The 22,937-nt window shown below is 36.5% G+C and overlaps 3 protein-coding genes across 4 annotated transcripts; 1 reads left to right on the forward strand and 2 right to left on the reverse strand.

Moving 5' to 3' along the window:
- Nucleotides 1-337: 337 nt before the first annotated feature.
- Nucleotides 338-9,138, reverse strand: LOC113781120 (protein HLB1). 2 transcript variants are annotated; one of them, XM_027326972.1, is made up of 14 exons: nucleotides 8,558-9,138; nucleotides 7,438-7,557; nucleotides 6,457-6,526; nucleotides 6,054-6,167; nucleotides 5,646-5,729; nucleotides 4,444-4,494; nucleotides 4,116-4,145; nucleotides 3,906-3,968; nucleotides 3,706-3,771; nucleotides 3,478-3,606; nucleotides 2,946-2,981; nucleotides 2,271-2,390; nucleotides 1,658-1,849; nucleotides 338-913 (listed from the first exon to the last, which is right to left on the reverse strand). In XM_027326972.1, exons 1-14 carry the CDS (start codon nucleotides 9,010-9,012, stop codon nucleotides 803-805), a joined length of 1,641 nt encoding a protein of 546 aa, XP_027182773.1. In that variant the 5' UTR covers nucleotides 9,013-9,138; the 3' UTR covers nucleotides 338-802. The 2 variants fall into 2 exon arrangements, with proteins under 2 accessions (XP_027182773.1, XP_027182775.1); XM_027326974.1 differs by having other exon boundaries at nucleotides 826-913; nucleotides 1,658-1,695.
- Nucleotides 9,139-12,225: 3,087 nt separating this feature from the next.
- LOC113779546 (small G protein signaling modulator 1) lies at nucleotides 12,226-16,100 on the reverse strand. Its single transcript, XM_027325146.1, has 5 exons — nucleotides 15,702-16,100; nucleotides 14,675-14,810; nucleotides 14,473-14,522; nucleotides 14,085-14,138; nucleotides 12,226-13,923 (listed from the first exon to the last, which is right to left on the reverse strand). The coding sequence occupies exons 1-5, from the start codon at nucleotides 16,043-16,045 to the stop codon at nucleotides 12,618-12,620; spliced, it is 1,890 nt and encodes a 629-aa protein (XP_027180947.1). The 5' UTR covers nucleotides 16,046-16,100; the 3' UTR covers nucleotides 12,226-12,617.
- A 5,667-nt stretch (nucleotides 16,101-21,767) lies between these two features.
- Nucleotides 21,768-22,494, forward strand: LOC113781631. The gene has a single exon (XM_027327591.1). The coding sequence runs from the start codon at nucleotides 21,926-21,928 to the stop codon at nucleotides 22,397-22,399; it is 474 nt and encodes a 157-aa protein (XP_027183392.1). The 5' UTR covers nucleotides 21,768-21,925; the 3' UTR covers nucleotides 22,400-22,494.
- The last annotated feature ends 443 nt before the right edge of the window (nucleotides 22,495-22,937 follow it).

Here is a 22,937-nt window from a genome sequence, read left to right on the forward strand (position 1 = left end):
TTCTCCATATCTCGGGATTAAAAATCTCAGAGGAAACGGTAGCTTTGTCAAATAGACTTGCTAAACCTTCCTGAAATGTTAGTGTTGAGTAGCATCATCCATGTTAACTTTTTCGCCTTTCGGAACTGAAGCCGTAACAGCAACACAACTGCAAACCTGGCTCTAAATACGACTCCCCTGCTAGAAATAATTTCTAAGTAAAAACTAGTTTTCAATCTAAAGAAGCTTCCAATTAGTAAAGCTTTGGCTGCGCTCCGGACGGCTGCATTTTCCAAAGGCATAGCAGACGCAATTAGCTCAACCGCCGAAAGACATTCACATTTAAGAGGGTGCGATATATCAAATTGGAAGTTCGTATTTTTAATGCATTATGACCAAGTCGATCGCGTCTGCATTTTGCGCGTCGACTAATACAAACTGCCTATATTCGTCGTAACAAAAGTATAAAAGTTTCTCAGCATCTGCAGTCCGGAAAAAGCTAATTCTATGTATCAACTAGAGTTTGATAATCAATTTGTGGTGAAGTTTTTTTTTTATGGGTTGTTGTACAAGGAAGCCACTCTTGAGATGATGTCGAACACAAAAATGGGGGACAAATTTGCCCGACTGAACGCCTACCAGACCTCATAGTCGACAAAAAACCTCGGGACAAATTTTGCCCAACTGAACGTCTATCAAACCTCATGTGACGAGGCTGACTAAAATTACACACTATGATACATGGCCAGCCGCTAAGTCAGATGGTACATCTCAAATCTTCTCGAACAGATTTTGGCATTTCTCATCCATGGCTTGTACAAATTCATCCAGTTATTATACCAGCCAACACATCACTCTTGCGCCGCGCAAATATCGTGTAGACTAGTCGAATTGCATCAAGCCATCCATCCAAATATTCCCAAGAATCAGCAATCTGAGGCAAAGACCAGGTAAGGTATCATTACAGAATTCAAAAGATGTAGTTGACCACCTGTCTCAACTAAAATGTGCTAAACAAAGGCCGCAATATTACTATCTATGCAGCAACAATTCACTATATACATCCGAAGCCTATCAACTAAAAAGGAAAAGATAAAGTTAGTCCCGGTAACTTAGGGTTTTAAGACTACCTAAGCCTCCAAAGCTCTAAGAACCTTAATGTTATTTCTACAGGTTGACAGAACCCAATCAATAAGCAGACGACTCTAATCATGTCTTGATGAAGAAATCTGCAGGTGATACCTTCTACTGTTATTTACCAAAATCTGATAGGAAATCTAGATCATTCATAATGGATGAAGACATAGAATGCAAAACTGACACAATATGTGGCGAGAAATATCCCCCTACAGAATGGAGTCAGATGGAATTCCTACTGCCGAGTCCATGACTCATGAATAGTGGAACCATATTGACTTTGGTTCATGATACTAGCATTATTACCTAACCACTTGGATTGTGAGCTCATGGAAATCATTAATTATCTTTGATCAGGTGATCCAAGTGCACAAGGTATAATAAAGGGCACAGTTCACAACACTGACAATCAGCCACAGACACATGCAGAACCATAATCTTGTGTTTCTGCACACTAGGAGAGCTTGCAATAGCGAAAAAGGTAACATCACCATCAAAATGAATGGTAAACATAAGGATTAAATGAACAATCTATTCTTACCAAGAAAACTGGTCCGTGAATTGTATCAATACAGAGGCCTGCACCAGGTGGTAATGTAAGATCAGCACACGTTGACACAGAGGTGATGTCCTGAACATCAACTCTAATTGCTGGTTTACTGGTAGTGCTCATAGTATCTCCAGATTTTGAAGAAAGACTCTGGGCAAGGTGTTTTTGATCGATTTTGGCGATCTGTATGAGAAGCGTTTACCATAACAAACAAATGCCATTAACAAATGCATCTCTGAAGGAGAATGATGGCATCCTCAGTACAGGTCATAAATATCTACAGGACCTCGAAGTAAAGAATTAAATCTTTACTGGTTCAAGCAAAAGGTGACTTCATTTTCTATGAGAAATTTTGGTGTAAAAGACTTTTACAGATGAAGAATGTGTTAAAGTCACAATAAAGAGAAACTTGTCAATTTAAGAGGTCGATCTCCCAAGCCCAACAACTGCTCCAATCCTCAGAAATCAAGAGTTTTAGGTAAGGAAAGGAGTGACAATTGTTTACTGTTATTTTAATTTTTAATATCTAGGAATGATGCTTGAAGAAGCAAACTTATCAGGACTTGTAAACATTACAATAACAACAAAAGACAAAGGGTTGTACCTGTTGAAGGCCTTCATGATTGAGAACAAATTGAGAACGCTTCCAATCACTATGAGGTGCAATTGGATTTCCTGCAGGCGGGGCAGTCAAGTATCCAGCCTTCAGGTAGGGTAGAGGTAGCTGCAAAGACTTGGATCTTGTCAGAAGAACTATTTGAAAAATGGCACAAATTAAATATAAAAAGCAGTATCGCTCCATAACTTCTTCACCAGCTATGAAGGAAATCATCGTAATGATGAAATCAGAAAATGTCCTTGAAAAACAAATATGTGCAAATTGGGGCACTCTCAAACAAATTTCTGTGTGTGTAATTAAGGGCAAGGAAAAAAGATGAAGTTTATAGAAGTGATTCATCCGTAGAGGGATGATGAATAGTGGGAAATACAGAAACTAGTACATTAGTACCTCAAGATAGGATTATTCTATCAATGGATAACTAAGTCCAAGAAAGGAGAGAGTTGATGGCTTAACTTGTGCTACAGTACCTTTTCTTGCTTACCTAAATAGAATACAAATAACACTAAAGAAACTGATAACTAATTATATCAGTTTAAAAAATGTGAATCCTCCTTCAAGCAAAATTCTCTTAAATCATTAAAAGAAATCAAATATAGAATTTAGAAATATGGATTGAAAAACAATAAATTAGGAATAAAGTGAAAGAAGCATGCCCACCATGGAACGCACAAGCTTTAAGGCACTGGTGTAAACCTGAAAAAACAAACATCATACCATCTCATGTAGTCAATTTAGCAAAATAGACAAGACATACTCCAGATAATCTATTATCCAGACATCCCAGTTAAGTGGAGTAAGAGGAAAATAAGGAAAAAAGTTCTCAACTAGTTCTCTCTGCATTTTCCACTTCTCTTGCAATCTCAAAGCTATCCTTTGGATCTCTCATATACAAACATTCCTCACTAGAATAAAGATGATGAAACAACCACAGACAAAATAGACAGAAGCTATCATGATGCTAAAACCTGTTCATTCCTAGTTATGGAACTGCAACATCAAGAAAGTATGCTAAGTGTCCTCGACAAGGTATAGAGAAATTCCCTCTTACCCAAGCCTAATACTAGAATGTAACAGCAGCCTTCACTGTATTTGACAATATTAGTATAAAGAATAGAGGATGTGATGGAAGCAAGAATTACAATAAATACCAGTGTTATTAACAGGTATGTTTTAGAAATAGCATGTGTACCGAGTAATTAGGTTTCAGTGCATGAGCAGCTGCAATGTAGATCGCTGACTGGCTGTATAACTCATTAGGAGAGACCTCTTTTGCATTAATTGGTCCCCCTGTTCTTGACAAGTCTTCTGCTAATCCATACTGCAAAATGACACACGGTATAAATCAACCACCAGGAATGGAATACTAGAAAGGTAAATGTTATTATAGCACTAAATGTAAAACAAATGCTAAACCAACCAAAACTGTGCCAAGGTTGTAAATAGCCCTATGGAAGTCAAATTGCAACAGTATTGCTGCACGAAACTGCATTACCAGGGAAAAAAAGAAAGAAAGAAAGAAAAAGGATCAAAACCATATAGTGAAAGTCTGCTTACACAAACTAGGTACAAGGCGCAAAATTACACCATTACATTGTGTTTGTTAACATGTATTATTACCTTACTAATCGCAGTTTTCACAATGTTTTGCTTTTCACGGGCAGGGACAATTGCACTGAGTTCCTACATTACATTTAAAGCATAGTTTCCTATCAAGGTGAAGAACATCTAAGACCACAAGTCAAAGAACTAAAACTCCAATCATCACCCTTCTAAAGAAACAGACATAAAACAGATATGGAATTTCTTTTGCAGGAGAAGTATATGCACCTGTAGAGCAAGTCCCCAGTTGTTAAGTGCCTGGTATAAAGAACTTCACAGATTTAGGAAGGTAGAAGTGAATAGTAAGAAGATTACAAGAGACTCCTTGTAAGGACAAATAATAGAACAGTGTAGAAACCTTATTGAAACAAGAAATTGCCAAAAGGAAATGTGTCAAAGTTGAAAACATAAAAAATAACATCCTAAGGGTTATACAGTAATGGAAATGCAGTCCCACTTGGGGAAAACACGGATAAACCAGACCCCTTAGGAGGTCCTCAATACTCAGAAAACAGTGATTTCTAAGACTGACATGCTGAGATTTCTCAACAATTACCTGTGGACTGTTCCAGTTGAGATTAACCGCCTTTTCATAATTCTTTGTTGCCTGAAGTTAAGAAGAATAAAGAAATATGTGAAAATGGAATCCCATACTTGTCTGATATTGAACAATGTAATTGGCAGATAGGGAAAACATCTCTAGTTTGATCTGCTTCTCCATAAAAAAAAAGTGAAAAACAATTTACCCCTGGCTTAATTACCGTAAACCAAATGTATCAGCAACCTCGATTATAACATTTATGCACACAAACCCTAGTCGTAACAAAAGTGAATTATCAATTTATGTTTTAGTAACTTCCATTAACTAGAATGAAGTTGCATTCTTATATCCCTTGTCATATTGTTCTTTCCCTGAAGAAATTTTACTTAATAATTTGATTGTCCTCTAGCCTCCGTGATCTCTCCTTACTATAATCTCTGAAATGGTAAACATGTGGGATTAACTTTTTCTATTTCACTATATCGGTGAAATTTCACATGGAATGTAATAGAACTGAAGGAGGCAGGCATGAGTGTGCAAACAAGTGTGCAGGTTCCTTTTATCATAGCAACCAAAAGGCTGCAGCACAGGACAAGGATTCGACAAAAGCAAAACTAAATTTAAGTTGTAAATTAGAAATAATGGACCAAGTAGACTTCTTGTACCTGTTTATGCCAACAATTTATTACTTCCTGATACTAGTTTGTTCAGAGAGTATAATGCATAGTCCAGAGTTGCAAGTCATCAAACCGGCTCTCAATCTATTCTAGTTAAAGATGTGATCAAGTAGAAGTTTCCAATCCCAGAATCAGCTTCATATCTAAATTTTGTTTGCAAACAATTGACGGTTTAAAAATTCTCAATCTGTTAATGTAAAGCCATGTGCATGGACTGATGAAACATAATAGTTTTTTTCAAAAAAGAGCCTTGGACAGATAAAAAGATATTAAGGCACATAACACATAAAAGAACAGATATCCCTCATTCTGGTCTAAACGGGAAAGTACCAATCTCAGACAATTATCACAGTGCCCGCTTAGTTCTGGAACATTAGAATTCCAAATCGTACATGTTTTTTTTTATAGATATACTACATCTCTTGTGGTGCTTGCTCATTTAATTTCCACAGAAAGCAGCTATGCATTCACAATCGAGAGACAAGATGTTAATGAAAGACAACCAGCAAGAGGACAAATAAAACAGATAAAACGTCAAACCTGTTTCCAGAGCTCTTCTGCCTCCTTTGTACGACCACGCATCTTTGCTCGATCAGAGATTGCTATAGCCCAATTATAGTAAGCCTGATATTTGGATAATCACAAAAGGAGAAGCATAAATTATCTCTCAAGGTACATCATGGTGTAAAATGCAAAGAAGGTCAGCTGGAAACTCATATTAAGTCCTCCATTTTAAGCATACTAGGAATTTGCAGTTAGATATCTCTAAAGAGAAAATCATATTTTGCTTGAGGTTATCCATACACATGTGCATGTACTTTAGTACCAGAATGCATGAGATGAAACCGGAGGCGAATTATTATGCTACAAAACTGACATACTGTTCAGCGCATGTGCTGGTGGCAGTAACTACAACATTCCAAACATACAACAGAAATTAATACGTACATCATTAAGAGTAGGACAAAGATGTGTAGCTGCCTCGTATTTTTTGCATGCCTCTTCAAGCAATGCATCTTTGGAAGGTGAAACAGAATCAGGGCTAACATTATCTGCACTTTCCTGCATGCAAAGAAAGATTTTGGGGACTGCATCAGATATGAGTCAGACAGCCCTTGGAAACATTAATTTATGTAAGCGCAACAAATAGACTCAGAGCAAATAATTCTGCTAAGATATCCTTCAACTAGGCAATGGGCAACTACTTCACAGCAACTATAATTTAGTATCCAGAAGGCAAGCTTTCTTTCAAATACTAGAATCCCCCCAAGGAAAAGACAAAGGCAAATACATTCACATACTCATCATGTAAAATGGTTAAGACATAGCAAGGAGTTGCAATAGGTCAGACCTGAAGTACTAACGCCCAATTATAGAGTGCATCATAATCGTCTGGATTTCTCTCTAATGCACTAGCATACCTGCATATTAAACATCAACATATATTAACAAATAGTATGCTTTTGTTTCCAACCAGATTCAGAAGTGGAGTTGTAAGACAAGTTCTCACAAGGATTTGATCTTTCTTTTTCTACCCCAGGGTGGAATGCATTGAATGTGGAGTTTAAATTTTTTCAGCTATATTATAATGACATGATTGGTGAAGTATCAAAAGACAACTCCCCAGTAAAGCTTTTGGAAATAGGTAAAGCATATAGTCCATGCAATTCAACACATTCAATATCTGATCAACTGAGAAGACACTAGTAAATGCGAAACATGCATAGCATAAAGCAATATCATTCTCTAAGTTTAGCCAGTATGTCAAATCATATTGAGCAAATACTTTAGAAGAATAGCAAACTCTGTCTTGGTAACTGAATACTTTGCTCTCCTGTAATGTGATTTAGCCCTGAATACTGATTTTTGGATGGCTAAGTGGTTTATCTAGTGAAATGAAGTAAGAAGAAACTATATAACTGCTAACAAAAATGAAAATCATGGCCCAAGTAGAGTAAAACAAACTAAACAAATACATTGAATAAGAAAGCTAACAGGATTCAAAGAAAAGAAAAGTAACTCTAACATGCTATAAAATTACTTTTTCAACATGTTTGGCACTATTGGAGTTTCCCTAGCAGCCGACAACATGACTGACAACATTTGAGGAAAACTAAATACGTATGCTAAGAACGCGAAATTATAAAGAACAAGAAAGAAAAGAAACAATATCATAGATGCAAGTGAAAAAATACACTAGGAAAATTTCAAAACTTCCACATAGGAGCTCAACAGCTGAAAAGAAATTCTAATGTTAAGTCCCTGAAGAATGAGAAGAAAAACCCAAATAACAGCGTAGTTGACAATTTCAAGGTGCAAATCTGATAGCCACCTCTTCGCTGCAAAGGTAAGAATGCGTTGGCGAGACCGACCCTCCTCGTCAGCCCCTGTGACGCTATCAAGTAATTCCATGGCAGCATTGTTCTGATCAATATGTTGTGTGCTTTCTTGACTGGAATATTCATAGAAAACATGGAGGATACATTAATGAGAACCAGTGGCATATAGAAAGCATCTCATTTTGCACAAGAACATTTGCAACTAAAATAAATCACAGAAGACAAAAATATAAAAAATTAAGGTTTATCATGCAGAACATTGCAGCAAAAGAACTATTAATACGATAGAGGCCATATCCATGTTAACATACCCATTTCCCCTAGACGCTTCGATCAAGAACCCATAATTAACTAGATGATTTCCAACTAAATGGACTCAAGCTGAAAGTGTGTAAATATTATTGGCAAAGTGCACGACATTTTACCAATTTCAGCACTGTCCTGTTCTGCTGAAACATCATCTATCAAAAATGAAGAAATGACCTTGTATTGGTCATCATAACCTAGCGAGTCACCACAGATGCTATTTATTTCCGTACCACAGATGGAACCTCAAACATATAGGTAACTTCATCTTTAGCATGCATTGATTTTGGTCAGATACCCTACGCGCATTTTTTCCAAAATGTCCATTTATCCGTGCAGCAGTCCATCCACCCACTGACTTGACCAACTCTCCAACCCGCATATCTTTTCAAAGCATTCAAATAATGTCCAAGAGACATTGAAACGGAAGCCATTTAAATTGACAAATTATTAAGTAGAGTCCCGTATCACATAGGTTAAAAAAATGTGCAATCTTTATTAGATAGCTTTCCCTCCATTATTACGTATCAAACCCTACATTCTAAGAAGATCATCACAAACATCACTCAGTTCAAAAACTTATTCTAACTTGACAACTTTGGCCTCGTCGTAATTCATTATATTCTAGAAAATCAAATCGAGGAAACAGAAATCCAATCCTATAGCTGGAGAATTAGCATTCAGCTACGTAGAAACAGCTTCAAGATTGCAATTTTAATGGAAGCTCAACTCCAAAAGAATCGATGTCAGCAGTTCTAAATCCTCCTAAAGTCCAAACGAACTTGAAGTCAAGTTTCATGAACTGACCTATGGGGAGTGGCGGTATCTCTGTGATCAGCATCTGAACCACCAGGAACCATCTCACCATTCTTCAATTCATTCAACAATTCTCTCATGGTAAAGGTTCGGCTGCCCTGGTCATTGCCCAGCTTGGAATTGGTCTCCGAAGCGTTGCTAGGCTCCGGAGATTCGTCGGTTTTGGGATTGAAATTGGGATTGGGGTCGGAAATGGAATGAGAATTGGGCGGGGCTCCATAATCGGACTGGATCGAGTTATGGTCATCAGATTTAGTCGATGCCTGGGCATTGGTTATTCCATCTTCTGCTTCTGGATTTAATTGAGTTGTTGCAGTGTCTTGTTCTAACGCATCACTTGGTTGGCCGTTGGCCGACGCATTCTCAACTCCTACGGAAGCTTGGACCGGGACTTCGGGATGGGTAGCTCCGGGTTGTGATTCTGAGAGGTCAGCGTTTGAGGACATTGGTAATAACTTGTGTGTGTGTGTGTGTTTCTACAGGGATTGACAAAGAGAAGTGGGAGAGAAGAACCAGAGAGGAGGAGGAGGAGGAGGAGGAGAGATCTGTAATTAGAGGACTGACTTGCCCACTAAAACTCCTGCAAAGCAACGATCTTCCAAAAGCTAACAAGCACCAGGGGCTTTGCTTCAATTTTTAAATTTACACTCACCTCCCCTACGGATTGGCACTATTGCAAGCAGATGCTTCCACTTTAGCCTTTTTAAAAATTCGTGCTGCCAGCCCCATTCAAAGTTAATTTTTCACTTATTGTAGGCTGTAGCAGCTAAATTACCTCACCTCCTCCTCATGGTGGGGCTGAATTTACTAATTACTTGATTTGGTTACATGTATCTTACAAGTTTTGTATTTTTTTTGCCTGATTTTAAAAGATTAACCTACTGCAATTAATTTTCTTTTGCTTTTTATTCAATTATTGCATTGTCTATTTATTAGTATTAACTACAAAGACGTCCGTGTATTATGTTTGCTCGAACAGTCAAGGAAAATTCGTTCAAAATGTTTTTCACATTTCATTAATAAATTTTTCTCGTTCTTCACTTTTAAAATAGTAATTTTATGTCCCTATCAAGTTGATAAAATTCAATTGCAACCTAGATTTTCAACCATTTTCTATTCCGAATCTATCATGTGACTCATATATGGTCATTTTTAGGCCCAAAAAGGTTATATTCCATTTGTAATTAAACAAATAACTCGGTCCATATCCATTTTTTATCCTTAAAAAAGTAAAATTTGACTCAAACTATATTCATTTTTTCCTTAAATAAATGAAATTTGACCCCATTTATATTCATTTATGCCACTAAAAAAGTGAGATATAATATATTTTATACATAAAAACGATTGCATATAGGTTACGTGGTGATTTCAAACTAAAAAATAATCGAAAATTTAGGTTGAGACCAAATTTTGCTAACTTAAATTTGTAAAAAACGTGAAGCTAATATTTTAAAAATGAAAGATACATAAATTCATTTGACAAAATATGAAAAATATTTTGAACGAATTTCTCAAAAATTAATATAGAAACTTATGTGATTTTGAAAACATTAAGATAGTCTGACGTAATCATTTTACTATTTTAGGAGAGTTTAGCCCCTATTAATTCAATACTTAAATTTAATGGATTCATATTTTAACATGTTTAAATGAATTTGATAATAAAAAATTGAACATTTAACTTAATTGAATAGCACTGAATTTCATAGGTAAAACTTGTTTCAAAAAAATAGTAATAAACTATTCACTTATCACTTTATCACACACTCAAATGTATCAAATTTAGTACTTAATAATTTTATAATTTAATGGATTCAAATTTCATATTTCAATTTTCAAACTTGAATTTTATCAAATGTGTCCTTAGTTTAGTGTAACAAAAAAAAAGGATAGTTACAATTGCTATCTTAAAAATTAAAAAAAAAAAAATCAAAGGCACATTTTTATTGTTCTTTCAGAGAAGATATCGCGAAGAACCATTCTCAATACCTCAAGTCCTCTTCCCCAACACCCGTACCTTCCTTAGGAAAAAACAAAAAAGTCCAAACTCAAAACGGTATCGGTTTAGGATCTATTTGGGATTGCAATGATTTATTGAAAAGTAATTTATCTAATAAAATTTTTAATAAAAACACTTATTAAGTGTTTAATACTTTTAAATATATTATTTAGATCCATAATTAAATAAGTACTTATTGCATTGGATAATGTGTAATTTAATTTGGTTCATAGTATAGGATAGAATAATTAAATTTAACATTTATTTTATAAAACACTAAAGTTATTGTAAATCTACCAAATTTTAGCTTTTACTAGAGTGCTTTTAGCACCAAAATTTTACTCTTAATTTTATGAGATGATATTCACCAAACAACCCAAAAATATTTTTAGCACCCAAAAGTGTTTTTTTTACCAAAAACACTGTAATTTCAAATGGGCCTTAGAAACTGTCTTTACAAAAACTTACAAATTGAGTCCCACTACGACAAACATTAGTTCAGTAACACTTGCTATGAGCAAATGATTTGGAATGAAATGACCTTTTTACCCAATAAAAAGGATAGGAGACATATCCATTTGAGGCAGTGTTGTTAGATCCAAACCAAACCTGTTGATTTGACCATGAACTAGCCTTTTTCTCGAGTTCGTTAGTAACGCAAAAACGCTTTAATCAAAAGACCAATCAAATTCGTCAAAAATCGATCAAATCAATGACCTGGTTTGACTGCTTGATCCGATTCTCAATTTTTTTTCTCTTTTTTTCCAAATATAATATAAGTTATCTAAATTATAAAACATTCATCTAATTTATTAATAGGAATAAAAAAGCGTCATCTCTTAGTATGAGCATCAAAATCACTCGTACCCGTAAATGTTCTAAACCAATAAGTTTTCATCCCTATTATCTTATCAATTTATCACTAATGATTTCAACTTGTAGCAAAAAGCCATATTCCCAACAAAAATATCTCAAATTGGGCCTGATTTAATTGTACATGTAATATTTTTGGAAATATAGTTGGCCGAAATATAACCAAAAACTTAATTTTAATATTTTAAAAATAAGAAAAATATGAAATAATTATGACATCACGCTAATGACAACGAATTTTTAAAACCGATCCAACCAATTCGCCCAGATCTAATAGTTTAACCGAGTTGCTATCCGATCCAAATTTAACAACATTGATTAAATGTTGGTTTTCTGTTCAGAAGTTTAAAGCAAACATGCACATTCTATCATCTTAACATTTTATCATCTTAGCTCCACGGAACACATTGTTTTGAAATATTATTTGAAATAATTACTGTAACACTTTTTGAAATAATATTACTGTAACACTTTTTGTAATGTGATGTATATGAAATAAAAAAAATAATTAAAAATATAAAAAAGTGAACGGGAAAATATATGTTTATGATGCAAACAAAATATTATTTAAAAACATTTAATATCCAAACAAAGCGCCTGATTTTATTTAAAAAGGTTTTTTTGCCCGACCTCTTTCCTCCACCTTTTCTTTTCTGTTCCTCTCTTTCCCATTCTAATTCAGTTTCTCCTCTGGCTGTCAATTTTAAAGCACTAAGTACTGACTCTTCTGCCAAAATTCAAAACTTGCCAACCATTTTAAGGAGTAAATACACAACAAACGAGATCAAGACCACTGCCAATGAATGCACAAAACTAGTGTTTGGTGAGCTAAATGCTCAAGTATACATGATTTTGTACTTGAGACCCGCGAATCATTTCAAACAACTAAGCTTGGTAGATCGCTACTTCAGTCAGCAAGTCAGTGCCCAGATTGCAGGCAATACACCATGATTTCATAATTTACTCAAGACAACAACTGCCTATAAGGCTATAAATAACTAGCATCAGAAAATGAACGAAAGCTGAATACCCTGCTTTAAGAGGGCATTTCTCACAAGAAGCAACAAGCCAGCAGAGATTTTGTAAAGGTGGGAGCGGGTTGAGGTTAAAGGGACGAGGAACATCAACTAAAGGGGTAACAAAACGTGAAAATTATTCTAAGACAGTAAGAGTGTCCTATATCTTATCATGGAGGTTCACCACCAAGTCATGAGCATCATCCAAAAGCTTCCAAACATCCAGATTCCCAGCCATGCTGTTGCATTCCCTCATAATTTCATCCATGCTACTGTATTTCTCAATGATCAGCTTCCTTCTTTGCAACACGCAGGCTGCTATGGCATAAAGAAGTAAATCCTCTGTTGGAGGGGCCCTCATCCTCAACCTTCCCCACGCAGATTTTGCTATTCCAGCCCTGATAGCTGCCTGATCTGCCCACATTACCTCCCAGAGGCAAAGGGTCTGCTCAAAATTTAACTCTCTTCTGAACAAAACGACCACCATTCTGTACACGAAAAAGCAATCCTCTGCCTGAAGTTTTTCCAAATGCCTGTACAGATGTGAATCTTTGCATTTTATTATTTTTGACACAATGTTCAACTGTCTACGAATCCCCACCTCATCAAGACGGAAATTATGCCGAGCTTTTCGCATGAAACCCACGAAGCACCAGAAGGCTTCATGATCCTCCTCTACCACAGAGATAATTGGAGAAAGTAAATCACTCATCCCCTGACAATAACCAATCTCAGAATCATATAATGCATAAGCTTCTAGGATGGCAACAAGACGAGCAGCATGATAAATCCTGCAAGGCTCCAGATGATCATAATCCTTTAGTCCAACACTCTCAGCCAATCGCCGTGCCTTGACCTCGGATACTGAGGCCTGAGAAGGTGAATAAATAAGCCATTCACCATTTGCCCGAACAGCATCAAGGCGTATGATCCTTTGCCACGTTGCAAAATCTTCAGATGCAGGGGGTAGCAAGGTACCAGCTGACTTGTGATGACAACATTCAGAACCCTCATCAATATAGCTTTTTTCTGTTCCTTCCTGAGCAATGAAAGGCTGTGTCTCCTCAGGGTCTTCAGAAGATTCAGAATCAGTTGACGCTGTTTCAGGTTCAGAAGCGTTCTCATTGGCAATTCCACTATGATCACCATCATGCTCAACCAAGGAATTGCCCGCTTTAAGAGTATCAGCAACTTCATCACTGTCCTGACCCCCCAACAAATTGTCCGCTTTAAGAGCAGCAGCACCTCTAACTCTGTTCCTGTCCTCGCATGCTGGGCTCAATTCCTCCATGGAAATGGAACTCCCACCACTAACAACATCTTCTAGACCTCGGGAATGCCCAACTTGACTAAAATCACCAGAGTCCTCATTGCTGTCATTTCCAGAAGTTTCCTTCGACTTGAAGCTCTTATCACTACTACTTAAAAGTTGTTGGCACTGTCTTCGCAGGTTGACATACTCTTTTCTGTGATAGCAGTAGATAAAAGAAATGAAAAAAAAAAATTTGAAGAAGCTTACGGTCTATGTTCACAGAAAAAAGTCCATTAGAACTACTTGTTGCCACTTAGTCAATATCATATCATACTTTCTTTTAACTGATTAGTCAAAGTGCCAAGATCGAATTACCGTTTCTGAGCTTTAATGGAATTTCTTTCTTCCTCTGTACTATTCACGTCATAGCTGTAGCAAAAAAATCAATTAAGTGAATAAAGCTTCCATTTTAAACAGCAGGGATGAGATTTGCAAAGAATGAGGGAACTAATAAAAACAACAATATATGTAGTTTCTACCATAGCACAGCACTATAACAACAATATATGTAGTTTCTACCACAGGCAAATTGATCTATCAAGCTAGTACTCCATTCAGCATCAACAAACCCCCAATATCAAGCATCTGACATGTTCCTATCAGAACCAGAGCCACACAACACTTGACACCTTGTCATTTAAGTCTTACCAGCTATGACAGACAGGAAAACAAATCGACTGGGGAAAAACATTATGGTGCTTACACTCCAAGAAGGAAAGGCCAAACCTCTGCCCGTATATTTGGGTCAACACCCTGCTCAAACACAAATACCAAACTCAAGTCAGAGCAACAAGCAGATGCATAAGGAAACTTCAATTTCGATAAAGCTACTACAAAGGCAGAAAATTCCAGTGCTGCATAGAAGGCATCAAACTATTTTTATAGATGGAAGGTGATAAACATACCCCACTCCTGGCTTTCTTCAAAAACTTAACACCCCCATCTAACAGCCTACCATCAGTGTCGAAGAAACTCTTCCACTGTTTCTGCAGCAGGGCATGTTTCCTTCTCCTCCTAGACCATGGTGATTTTAGGCTTCCCCTGCAAAAAAGACGACAAAATATTAGATTATTGAACTTTAGCGCAAAAAAAAAAACAAAAAAAGTCTAAAGCAAAGAATGAATAGCACACATAATTCAGCAAAGAAAAAGATGTCAGAGCTCACAATGTCATGGTGAATACGGTTGATGAATAACCGGATTCACATTCATACCACTCCCCTACTAAGAAACAGACTTTCAGGAACAGCTGAAAGTTCCTAGCATCAAATATCAAATTATGCACCCTACTACCAATACTGAACTATCCATCTACTTTTCACTGGAATTTCGTTAACCATGCCCAGAAAAGAAAGAAGAGATGAACGCCTAACAGTATAGGATCAAACAAGGCAGAGAGAGATCGCTAGAGGAGCACTTCTAACATCTGGGATCAAAAAGCCTAAGTCTCCGAATAAATAAAGATAAGGAATCTGAAGAAAATGAAAATAGTCCAGGAAAAAAGAAAAGGAGAACGTTGGGAACTCACCGATCTGCGGAAACTGGTGAGGATGAAGACGAAGAAGAGGAGGAGGCAACGACTAATAAAACCGATCTGAAATGAACCCATGACGAAGAAGAAGATGGCGTGGACGGCCGTGATGAAGAAGGAGAAGGAGAAGGAGTATTCGAGAAAAATGAAGTGTGACTCCGCCGCAGTGCTCTCATCAACGGTTTATCTTGCATCATCAACATCTACACCTATGTACCTATCCCTAAGCCTACTTCTTTTTTCAGTTAACGACGATTAATTCATTGATCGAGTCCTTTTCCTTTTCCAGCTATTCATCTAGGGTTTACTTCAATTGCAAACGAAGATGACGTACAGATTTCGACCACCCGCGTAAAAATAATCCCATCTTTGTTTTAGAATTTTTGTTTTTGTTTTCTTTACCTACGGGAGTAGACGACGGTGGCGGCCAAGGCGAGACCGGCCATGGCCGTCACGACGATAGCTATTCCGACATTGGAAGCCGGCAATCCAACACTAGATGAGGGAAAACCCCAAAATCCGCCGCCACCGCCGCCGCCTCCCCCGGCTTCCGCGAAAATGCCAATGATCCCTCCTCTCCGACGACCATCACCACCGGAGAAGATATCAAACATCAACAGCAGAAGCGGCAAGAGAACAAGCAACGGCCTTGTCGGCGCCGGAAAGTGAATCGGAATGGTAGGGTTTTCCTTACAAGCGGTCCTTCTCACTCTTCTCCCAAATCCGCGGCTGAACCAAAACACCATCGCCCAACGCTTTAACCGCTTTTCACTTTAGTTGGAGTGTTGGACCATTTTTTTTTCAGAACTAAAATAATAAAAAAAAAAATAAAGAACACTCCACACTGATTAATTAAATAATCATGTGTAATAATTTCTCCAGATTTTCTGTATATATATATATGGCTTAGTATTAGTAAAATTTATAGAGACTTTTTTTTTATAAGTTTTTTTGGGAGAATGTGGGGGCTGGAGATCGACCCTGTTGCTTGCGGGCTGGGATGAGTGTGGGCCCAGTTGATCCACTAAGTTTTTCTTAGGCCCTAATACTACTGCTACTTCATTGCTACCATACTAGTAGTCTTTTTTAAGTGGGGGCGGGTGTTGTCCTTCGCATAGGAATAGGATAATAATCACCGATTTTTGACAAAGTTAATACATATACATAGTAGTGGGTTTTCTGGTGGTAGTCTTTGGTGGGGCAAAGCGGGAGTTCATGGATGGATATGATTGTGACACCAGCTTGCCAACAATTCGTGCTAGGAGTAATACTTTTTTTTGCTAGGAATAATACTTGCTTAATTAATATAATAATAATTAATTTTTTGCCCTTTTGCATTTACCATTTAGAAGGAGAAAATAATTAACAAGATACGATTTGTTGTTTGTAACAATTATTGTGAGGGTGTAATTGAGCCGTTGGATTACCTACAACATGATATGATGGAGCTAAATCTGAGGACATGTAAAACGATTTTGAGTCTTTTTTGACGGTATGATTCACGACATAAATGTTTAATTATAGACCAAAATCTATCGAAACATGATCATTATCATGACTCCACAAGCTGTTATTCTGCTATTTTTTTTTTTGTAGTTTTATTTATATCTTCAAGAATAGTACTGCATACATTTTGGTTTTATGGTTTATTACAACATAAACTCTTTTTTTGGGGTTTTTTTTTTAATTTATACCCCGAAAAATATTTCCTTTCTTTTTGGTCCTATTTATATCTTGAAGTAGTAGCAAGTGCACCAAAGGGCCTGATCGGACTTGAATTAGCAGTTAACTAGTTCCATTGCCATATGATTGATTTAGTCAATGTAAGAAAGAAATGTGTGGTTTTTGGTTTGTGTGGGGGCTGCTTTGAATGAGGGGCGCTGTATTTTTTATGTTTTGTACGTTTTCTTCATGAGTTTCTCAACCTAGCACTAGCACAAAGCTTTTGATTCCAACTTTTGTGAGGTGAAAAAAATTATTGATAAGCGGGTACTGATTGTAATAGTAATTTAATTTAACAAAGGAAAAAATAGACAGGTGAGGTGGTTATTAGTCAAAGAAAATGATGGATGAGGCAAAAGAGCAGAGAATGGTGTCTGCTCTTCTAGTTCTAGCTGTTGATGATGACTCGTGAAGATGCTGCCAAGTACTAACCAAGCTTTAGGTTACTATGGGATTAATAATAATGCGTAAGTTGTGGTAAAATAAAATGATGGATAGCAGTGGAGTAGCATCACATGCCACGGCAATAGTCTATACTCTATAGAGAGCTTTTTGTACGAGGGTGCAGGAAGCGGGAAGCGGGCATGCAAAGAAAGATAGGATGGATTTGGAATCCAGGAGCCAGGAGCCAGGGAGGACCTTCCGATATTTATGGCGGCTCACATGCCCTTTCTTTTGTCCTCCATTACGCCAAAGCTTAGGATTTTTTTTTTTCCTTTTTTGATGAAGCAAAATGACGGCTTATTTTGGGAGTTGGAGATTTGGGCAGAAAATAAAGAAAAAAAAAAGTAGAGAGAGTCGGTTTTTTTTTGTTTAATTTTTAGGTTTTTTTAAAAATAAGGTAGAAAAGAAAGGAAATGGAAGGATTTGGAGGGATAGCACACTTCTTCTTTTTTTTTTGGCATTGGCATTACTATTATTTGTTACAGTTAAAATTTTAGACCCTGTTTGATAACTCAGTTCAGCACTTAAATTTAATTGATTCAGATCTTAATATATTCAGACCGTTTGATAACCAAAAATTGAACATCTAAATTAATTAAGTGGTGCTAAATTTCTTAGGAAAAACTTACTCACAAAATTAAGTGATAAGCTATTCATTTTATCATTGAATGTGATATGCACCCAAATGTATTAGATTTAATTCTTAACAATTTAATAACTTAATGGATTCAGACTTCAGATTTTAGATTTCAAGCTTCAGTTTTTAAACTTCAATTTTATCAAACACACCCTTAGTCATATGATACTCTTTGCTTGCCCGTCAAAAGAGTTTTAACCATTCCAATATCCTTAAAAATCGATTCATTCAACTGGCAGATATGTCTCTAACGCTTGTAAGATTACCTTTTTGTAAATCCATTGTATTGTTAATATTGATAATAAAGATTTAAAAAAATGAATCTGAATACATTGTTTGTTACAAGTAATGCATTGGCAAGGCTGTTGTCGTTTGCTAGTGGCTACAGAAGCAAGAAGAGGCGAGAAAACAAATATACTGCATAATAATTTAGAGGCAACTAAAAGAGTGCATGGTAGAGCGCCTCAAGCCCTTTCCTTTAAAAAAAAATGCAAATAGCATTTGCCATATTTTTGAATGTCACAATAATCTTTGGCTTTAGCTGTAAAAATTATCCTTTTAATCAGCCCGGCTGATCTTGTGTTAGATTTGGCCAGAGGATGTGATATGAAAGATCTGCAGTGAAAATATGAAGGAATAAGATGTCATTGATAATATTTGCTAATTGGGTGTACTATTATTAGAGCAAATTATTCGGATGACCACTAAACTTTTACAATCGTTGAGCTTTGGTCACTAAGCTATTAAAAGTCTTGGTTTTGGCTACTGAAATGACTAAAATTAAGACTCAAGACCATTCCATTAGATTTAGTCGTTAAGTATATTAGATCTGATTGCCTACGTGATTCCCAAGACAAAAGAAAAGGGAAATTTAGAAAGTTTGACATGCATCATCATCTTCTTCTTATTCTATAAACCTAAAGGAGTAACCATGAAACCACAAATCTACTGCTGCTACAACGAGGGAAAAGGAAATGGAAGAAACCCAACTTGGGTTAGAGGAAGTAGGAGCAAGCTGCAGCCTCTGCCTCTGCCGCCGTCCATAGCCTCCGTCCTCTAGTCCATTCATCGGTCGTGTGCGTCTATCTCGATGGTTTCAACCAGTCCTTCTTCTCCTGAAAACATAATCAGCCAAGCAACAATCACAAAAGTAGTAAAAGCTCTTATAAAATGGAAAAAACTCCAACGCAGAACAACCCATCATAAACCAGGTACAGGAGAAGAAGAAAAGCAAGAATTTCTCGAAGATGAAGATGGTAACGAAGAAGAATATTTTATTTACCTCCTCTTGACCCTCAAGAAAATCCCACTGAAAGATTCATCCAAAATACCCCACAAAATTTCACTCTCAATCTCGCTTCACTTTCTAACTGATGACTTAGCCTTGGCCTAATTATAGACAACTGGCCCATCAAATTTCCATATAAAATTACTGCAGAATTCGCTCAAAATAAGGTGAAGTCCAAGGATATTCTCATTGATATGATTGTCAAGCTATCCAAGTTGAAATCAGATTGCAAGACTCTGGAGAGAAGGCAAAAGCTGTATCAATCATACGACATGTTTTTTGTGGATAAAAGGGTTGTTTTGTTGCCTCTAGGTGTTTTAGGGAAGCATTTTTATAAAAGAGGGGGAAAATTTTGGCATCGCAGGATTTGAGAAGAGGGATAATTGGAAATAACATATTGAAAGGACAATAAATTCGATATTTTTATGCTTTGAAAATCGCGCGAGCACTCAGATCTGACATACTTAACGACTAGATCTAACGGAATGACTTCGAGTCTTAACTTTAGACATTTCAATGGTCAAAACCAAACTTTTAATAGTTTAATAATCAAAACTCGACGATTGTAAAAGTTTAGTGGCCATTCGGATAATTTACTCAATATTATTATTATTACCGGCCATGACGAAAAAGAGACAAATTAAGTGGTGCCAATTGAGGAAGAAATTTGGTGCCATTTTTGTGACATGCATGATTTTACAAAGATGATTGAACAATTTTCTAATATTGTAGCCATGTAACTATAAGGAAAGAAATAGAGAAGAAAAAGACAAAGGAAAAAGAAGAAGAAAATGGAGACAAAGTGAAGATGCTATTCATTTATTAGGAGTAAAGGTGATTTAAAGCAAAAATCAAGGTATAAATTTCCTTTTTGTCTTAGCCTACTATTACAAAGTGTTCTTGTGAATTGGTTTCAAGAAAACTAGTATATTATCTACAATACATTATGAACTGCTTTATTTGATCAGTAGATTTTTTAGTTGGTAATAAAACTAAATTCTTGTTCTTCATGTATCCTATTGTTATGTGTAAATTTATACTATGAGAAAGGGATAATAGAAAGATATTAAGAGTTGAAATAAATGTTGGTGTGTTGTTTTAAATCTTACATTAAGTAAAAGTTGTATTTTGTTATTGAAATATGAGGGTGAATTCCATGATTCTCCCCTATGGTTTGAAGAGGCCATAATTTCTACTAAATGTTTTCACTATAAACTCTAAATGCAGCACAAAACAATAACTTTATATGTATCCAAACCCTTGCTGCTCATAATCATAATCTTGAGGGTGTAGATGCAATTGTGATGTTTATAATACACTTCCAGCTGAATCAAAAACCTGGCAGTTAAAACTTGCAGGTAGCCGTTGCTATGGCTGTTAAAACATTGCTTATGTTTCCATGTGATGTTTGAAAGTTTTTGAATTATATTGACACTCTCTCAACTTTACTAATCATTTCAACCTTTTAATAACTTGCAATCTTCTACTAATACATGGACCAAGAAGGCATTCATGGAATAAAAATCTCATCATACTCATGAAAATAATATTTTAATCATATTTGGACTGAATTGTTATCAAAATCTCAAAAGTAAGGGTGGTTAATGAAATTTTTAAAACCTTAGGAGGTGTCAGTGCAAGTGTCAGAAACCTCAGGGAGGTTTGTGAAATTGTCCCTTTAAAAAAAAAAGAATTACGCGCTCACATTTGCCTCCTTTTTTTTTTTTTTTTTTTGTCGACGGAGTGGGGTTCTCCGGGTCAAGTCCGTAAAGGCGGCCCGACTAATCCCCACTCCGGCCCGGTCTAGCGCTCCAACCAGACCTAGCACGTTAGATGCACGGCGAACTGATGTTGCTGCGGAGGTTCGACCCCAGGACCTAACGGTCCCGAGGAAGAGGCGCCAACCACCAGCCCATTCACGTGGGGGCGCTCACATTTGCCTCCTTGAAAGGCGCAATTTCACTAACACGCACGGAAGTGCCGCCTAAAGAAATTCCTCAAATTATAGCGCAGAATTCGTAGTAAACATGTTCACGTTTTTTTTTTTTTTGTAAATCTATCACGGTTTATCTCCTCATCTTTATATTTTAGGTATTTTTATCCCCGATTTTTATATACTTTCATGACTTTTTTAAAATTCTACACGATACAAGCAACAATTCGGAGTATTCCACAAATGTCTTGAGAATTACAATTAATATCTTTGATGCTATCATAATCCATTAACATTTAGTAATACATTCTGTTGTCTGCCAAAGTAGGGGGGAAAAAAAAGTCTTCTGCCCGATGCTTATTAATTTAGGAATGACTAATGAATGACCGACAATTTGGAAATAGGCGGCTGGTAGGAAATAGGTAAACAACCCGCGAATGGAACGGAACAAAAAGAGCCTTCAACTGGTATTAGCTCAACTTCCATTCCAATATTCCATGACGTACGCGCAATTTGATTTGTCAAAGCCTGGATCACGTACGCTATTTAAACTTCCATCCGGGCCAAATTAACTCTCAGTGCATTTTGCGACAGCGAAATAAATGGCTAGTGAGAGATCATTTGCAGCAGATCAAGAACGTCGGGAAGGTGCAGAAGTTGTTTATGGAGCTGAAGCATGCTATCAGCACTCCATACAACTCCTTGAAGAATTGGGGTTTCCTAAGGGAGTGCTTCCCCTGCAGAATCTGGAAGAATGTGGAAGAGTTCGGGCAACTGGGTTCGTGTGGATGAAGCAAAAAAAGCCGTATCAGCATTTCTTTACTGGGAGCAATACCCTCGTAAGCTACGCAACTGAGGTGACTGCCTACGTAGAGAAATTCAAGATGAAAAAGATGACTGGAGTCAAGAGCAAGCAGCTTCTTTTATGGATTCCTATTGCCGAAATGAGGATTGATGATCCGGATCATAAGAAGATTCACTTCAAAACTCCCGTGGGAATTGGGAAATTCTTCCCCATCACGGCTTTCATGACCCAAGAGGAGAAGCGCAAGTACTCGGAAAGCACCGGAGAGTAGAATTCATTCAGTGGATGCCGCCAAGGATCCAACCAACATATTGGTTATTGCTACTATTCAATATTAATATTCATTCCACACCCTACGTTTATGCTCATCTCAATAATAATATACTACAATTATTGCTTCTTTTTCCTTTCCTTTTTCTTTCAAAGTAAGTTGTAAGTTGTTATTACCATATGTAAAATCACGTTATGCTTAATTAAAAAAAAAATTATTGTTAAATAAAGTTATTGTGTTTAAAATGATGTGGAGAAAAAAGGAGAGGCCAGTATTTTAAAGAGTTTTTTTTTTTCTATTTGTGTACAATGCAAGATGGTATAAATTATTTATACTGTTTTATAAATATTATGAATATATTTCTCAATCATTTTTAAATACATAAACTAATAAATAACTAGTAGGTAAGAATTCAAGAAGGCTCTAACTACTTGAACTCAAATAGCAGCACGCATAAAATGCACCAAAATCTAGTTGGCGGAAATAGGAAAGAAATGGAGCCAACTTCAACCGAAAAAAAAGAAAAGAAAAAAGAAGG

This window comes from Coffea eugenioides, chromosome 8 (genome assembly GCF_003713205.1).
Source record: "Coffea eugenioides isolate CCC68of chromosome 8, Ceug_1.0, whole genome shotgun sequence".
NCBI lineage: Eukaryota > Viridiplantae > Streptophyta > Magnoliopsida > Gentianales > Rubiaceae > Coffea > Coffea eugenioides.

Coding starts and splice junctions, on each gene's coding strand:
- LOC113781120 (XM_027326972.1), bottom strand. CDS start 9,012: ATGTCCTCAAACGCTGACCTCTCAGAATCACAACCCGGAGCTACCCAT. Junction 7,558..8,557: donor GATACCGCCACTCCCCATAG/GTCAGTTCATGA, acceptor TGAATATTCCAG/TCAAGAAAGCACACAACATA. Junction 3,772..3,905: donor TGAAAACTGCGATTAGTAAG/GTAATAATACAT, acceptor CTGGTAATGCAG/TTTCGTGCAGCAATACTGTT.
- LOC113779546 (XM_027325146.1), bottom strand. CDS start 16,045: ATGGTGTTTTGGTTCAGCCGCGGATTTGGGAGAAGAGTGAGAAGGACC. Junction 14,811..15,701: donor ACCGTCGTCTACTCCCGTAG/GTAAAGAAAACA, acceptor TCTTTTTTGCAG/GGGAAGCCTAAAATCACCAT. Junction 13,924..14,084: donor TCCATTAAAGCTCAGAAACG/GTAATTCGATCT, acceptor CTGCTATCACAG/AAAAGAGTATGTCAACCTGC.
- LOC113781631 (XM_027327591.1), top strand. CDS start 21,926: ATGGCTAGTGAGAGATCATTTGCAGCAGATCAAGAACGTCGGGAAGGT.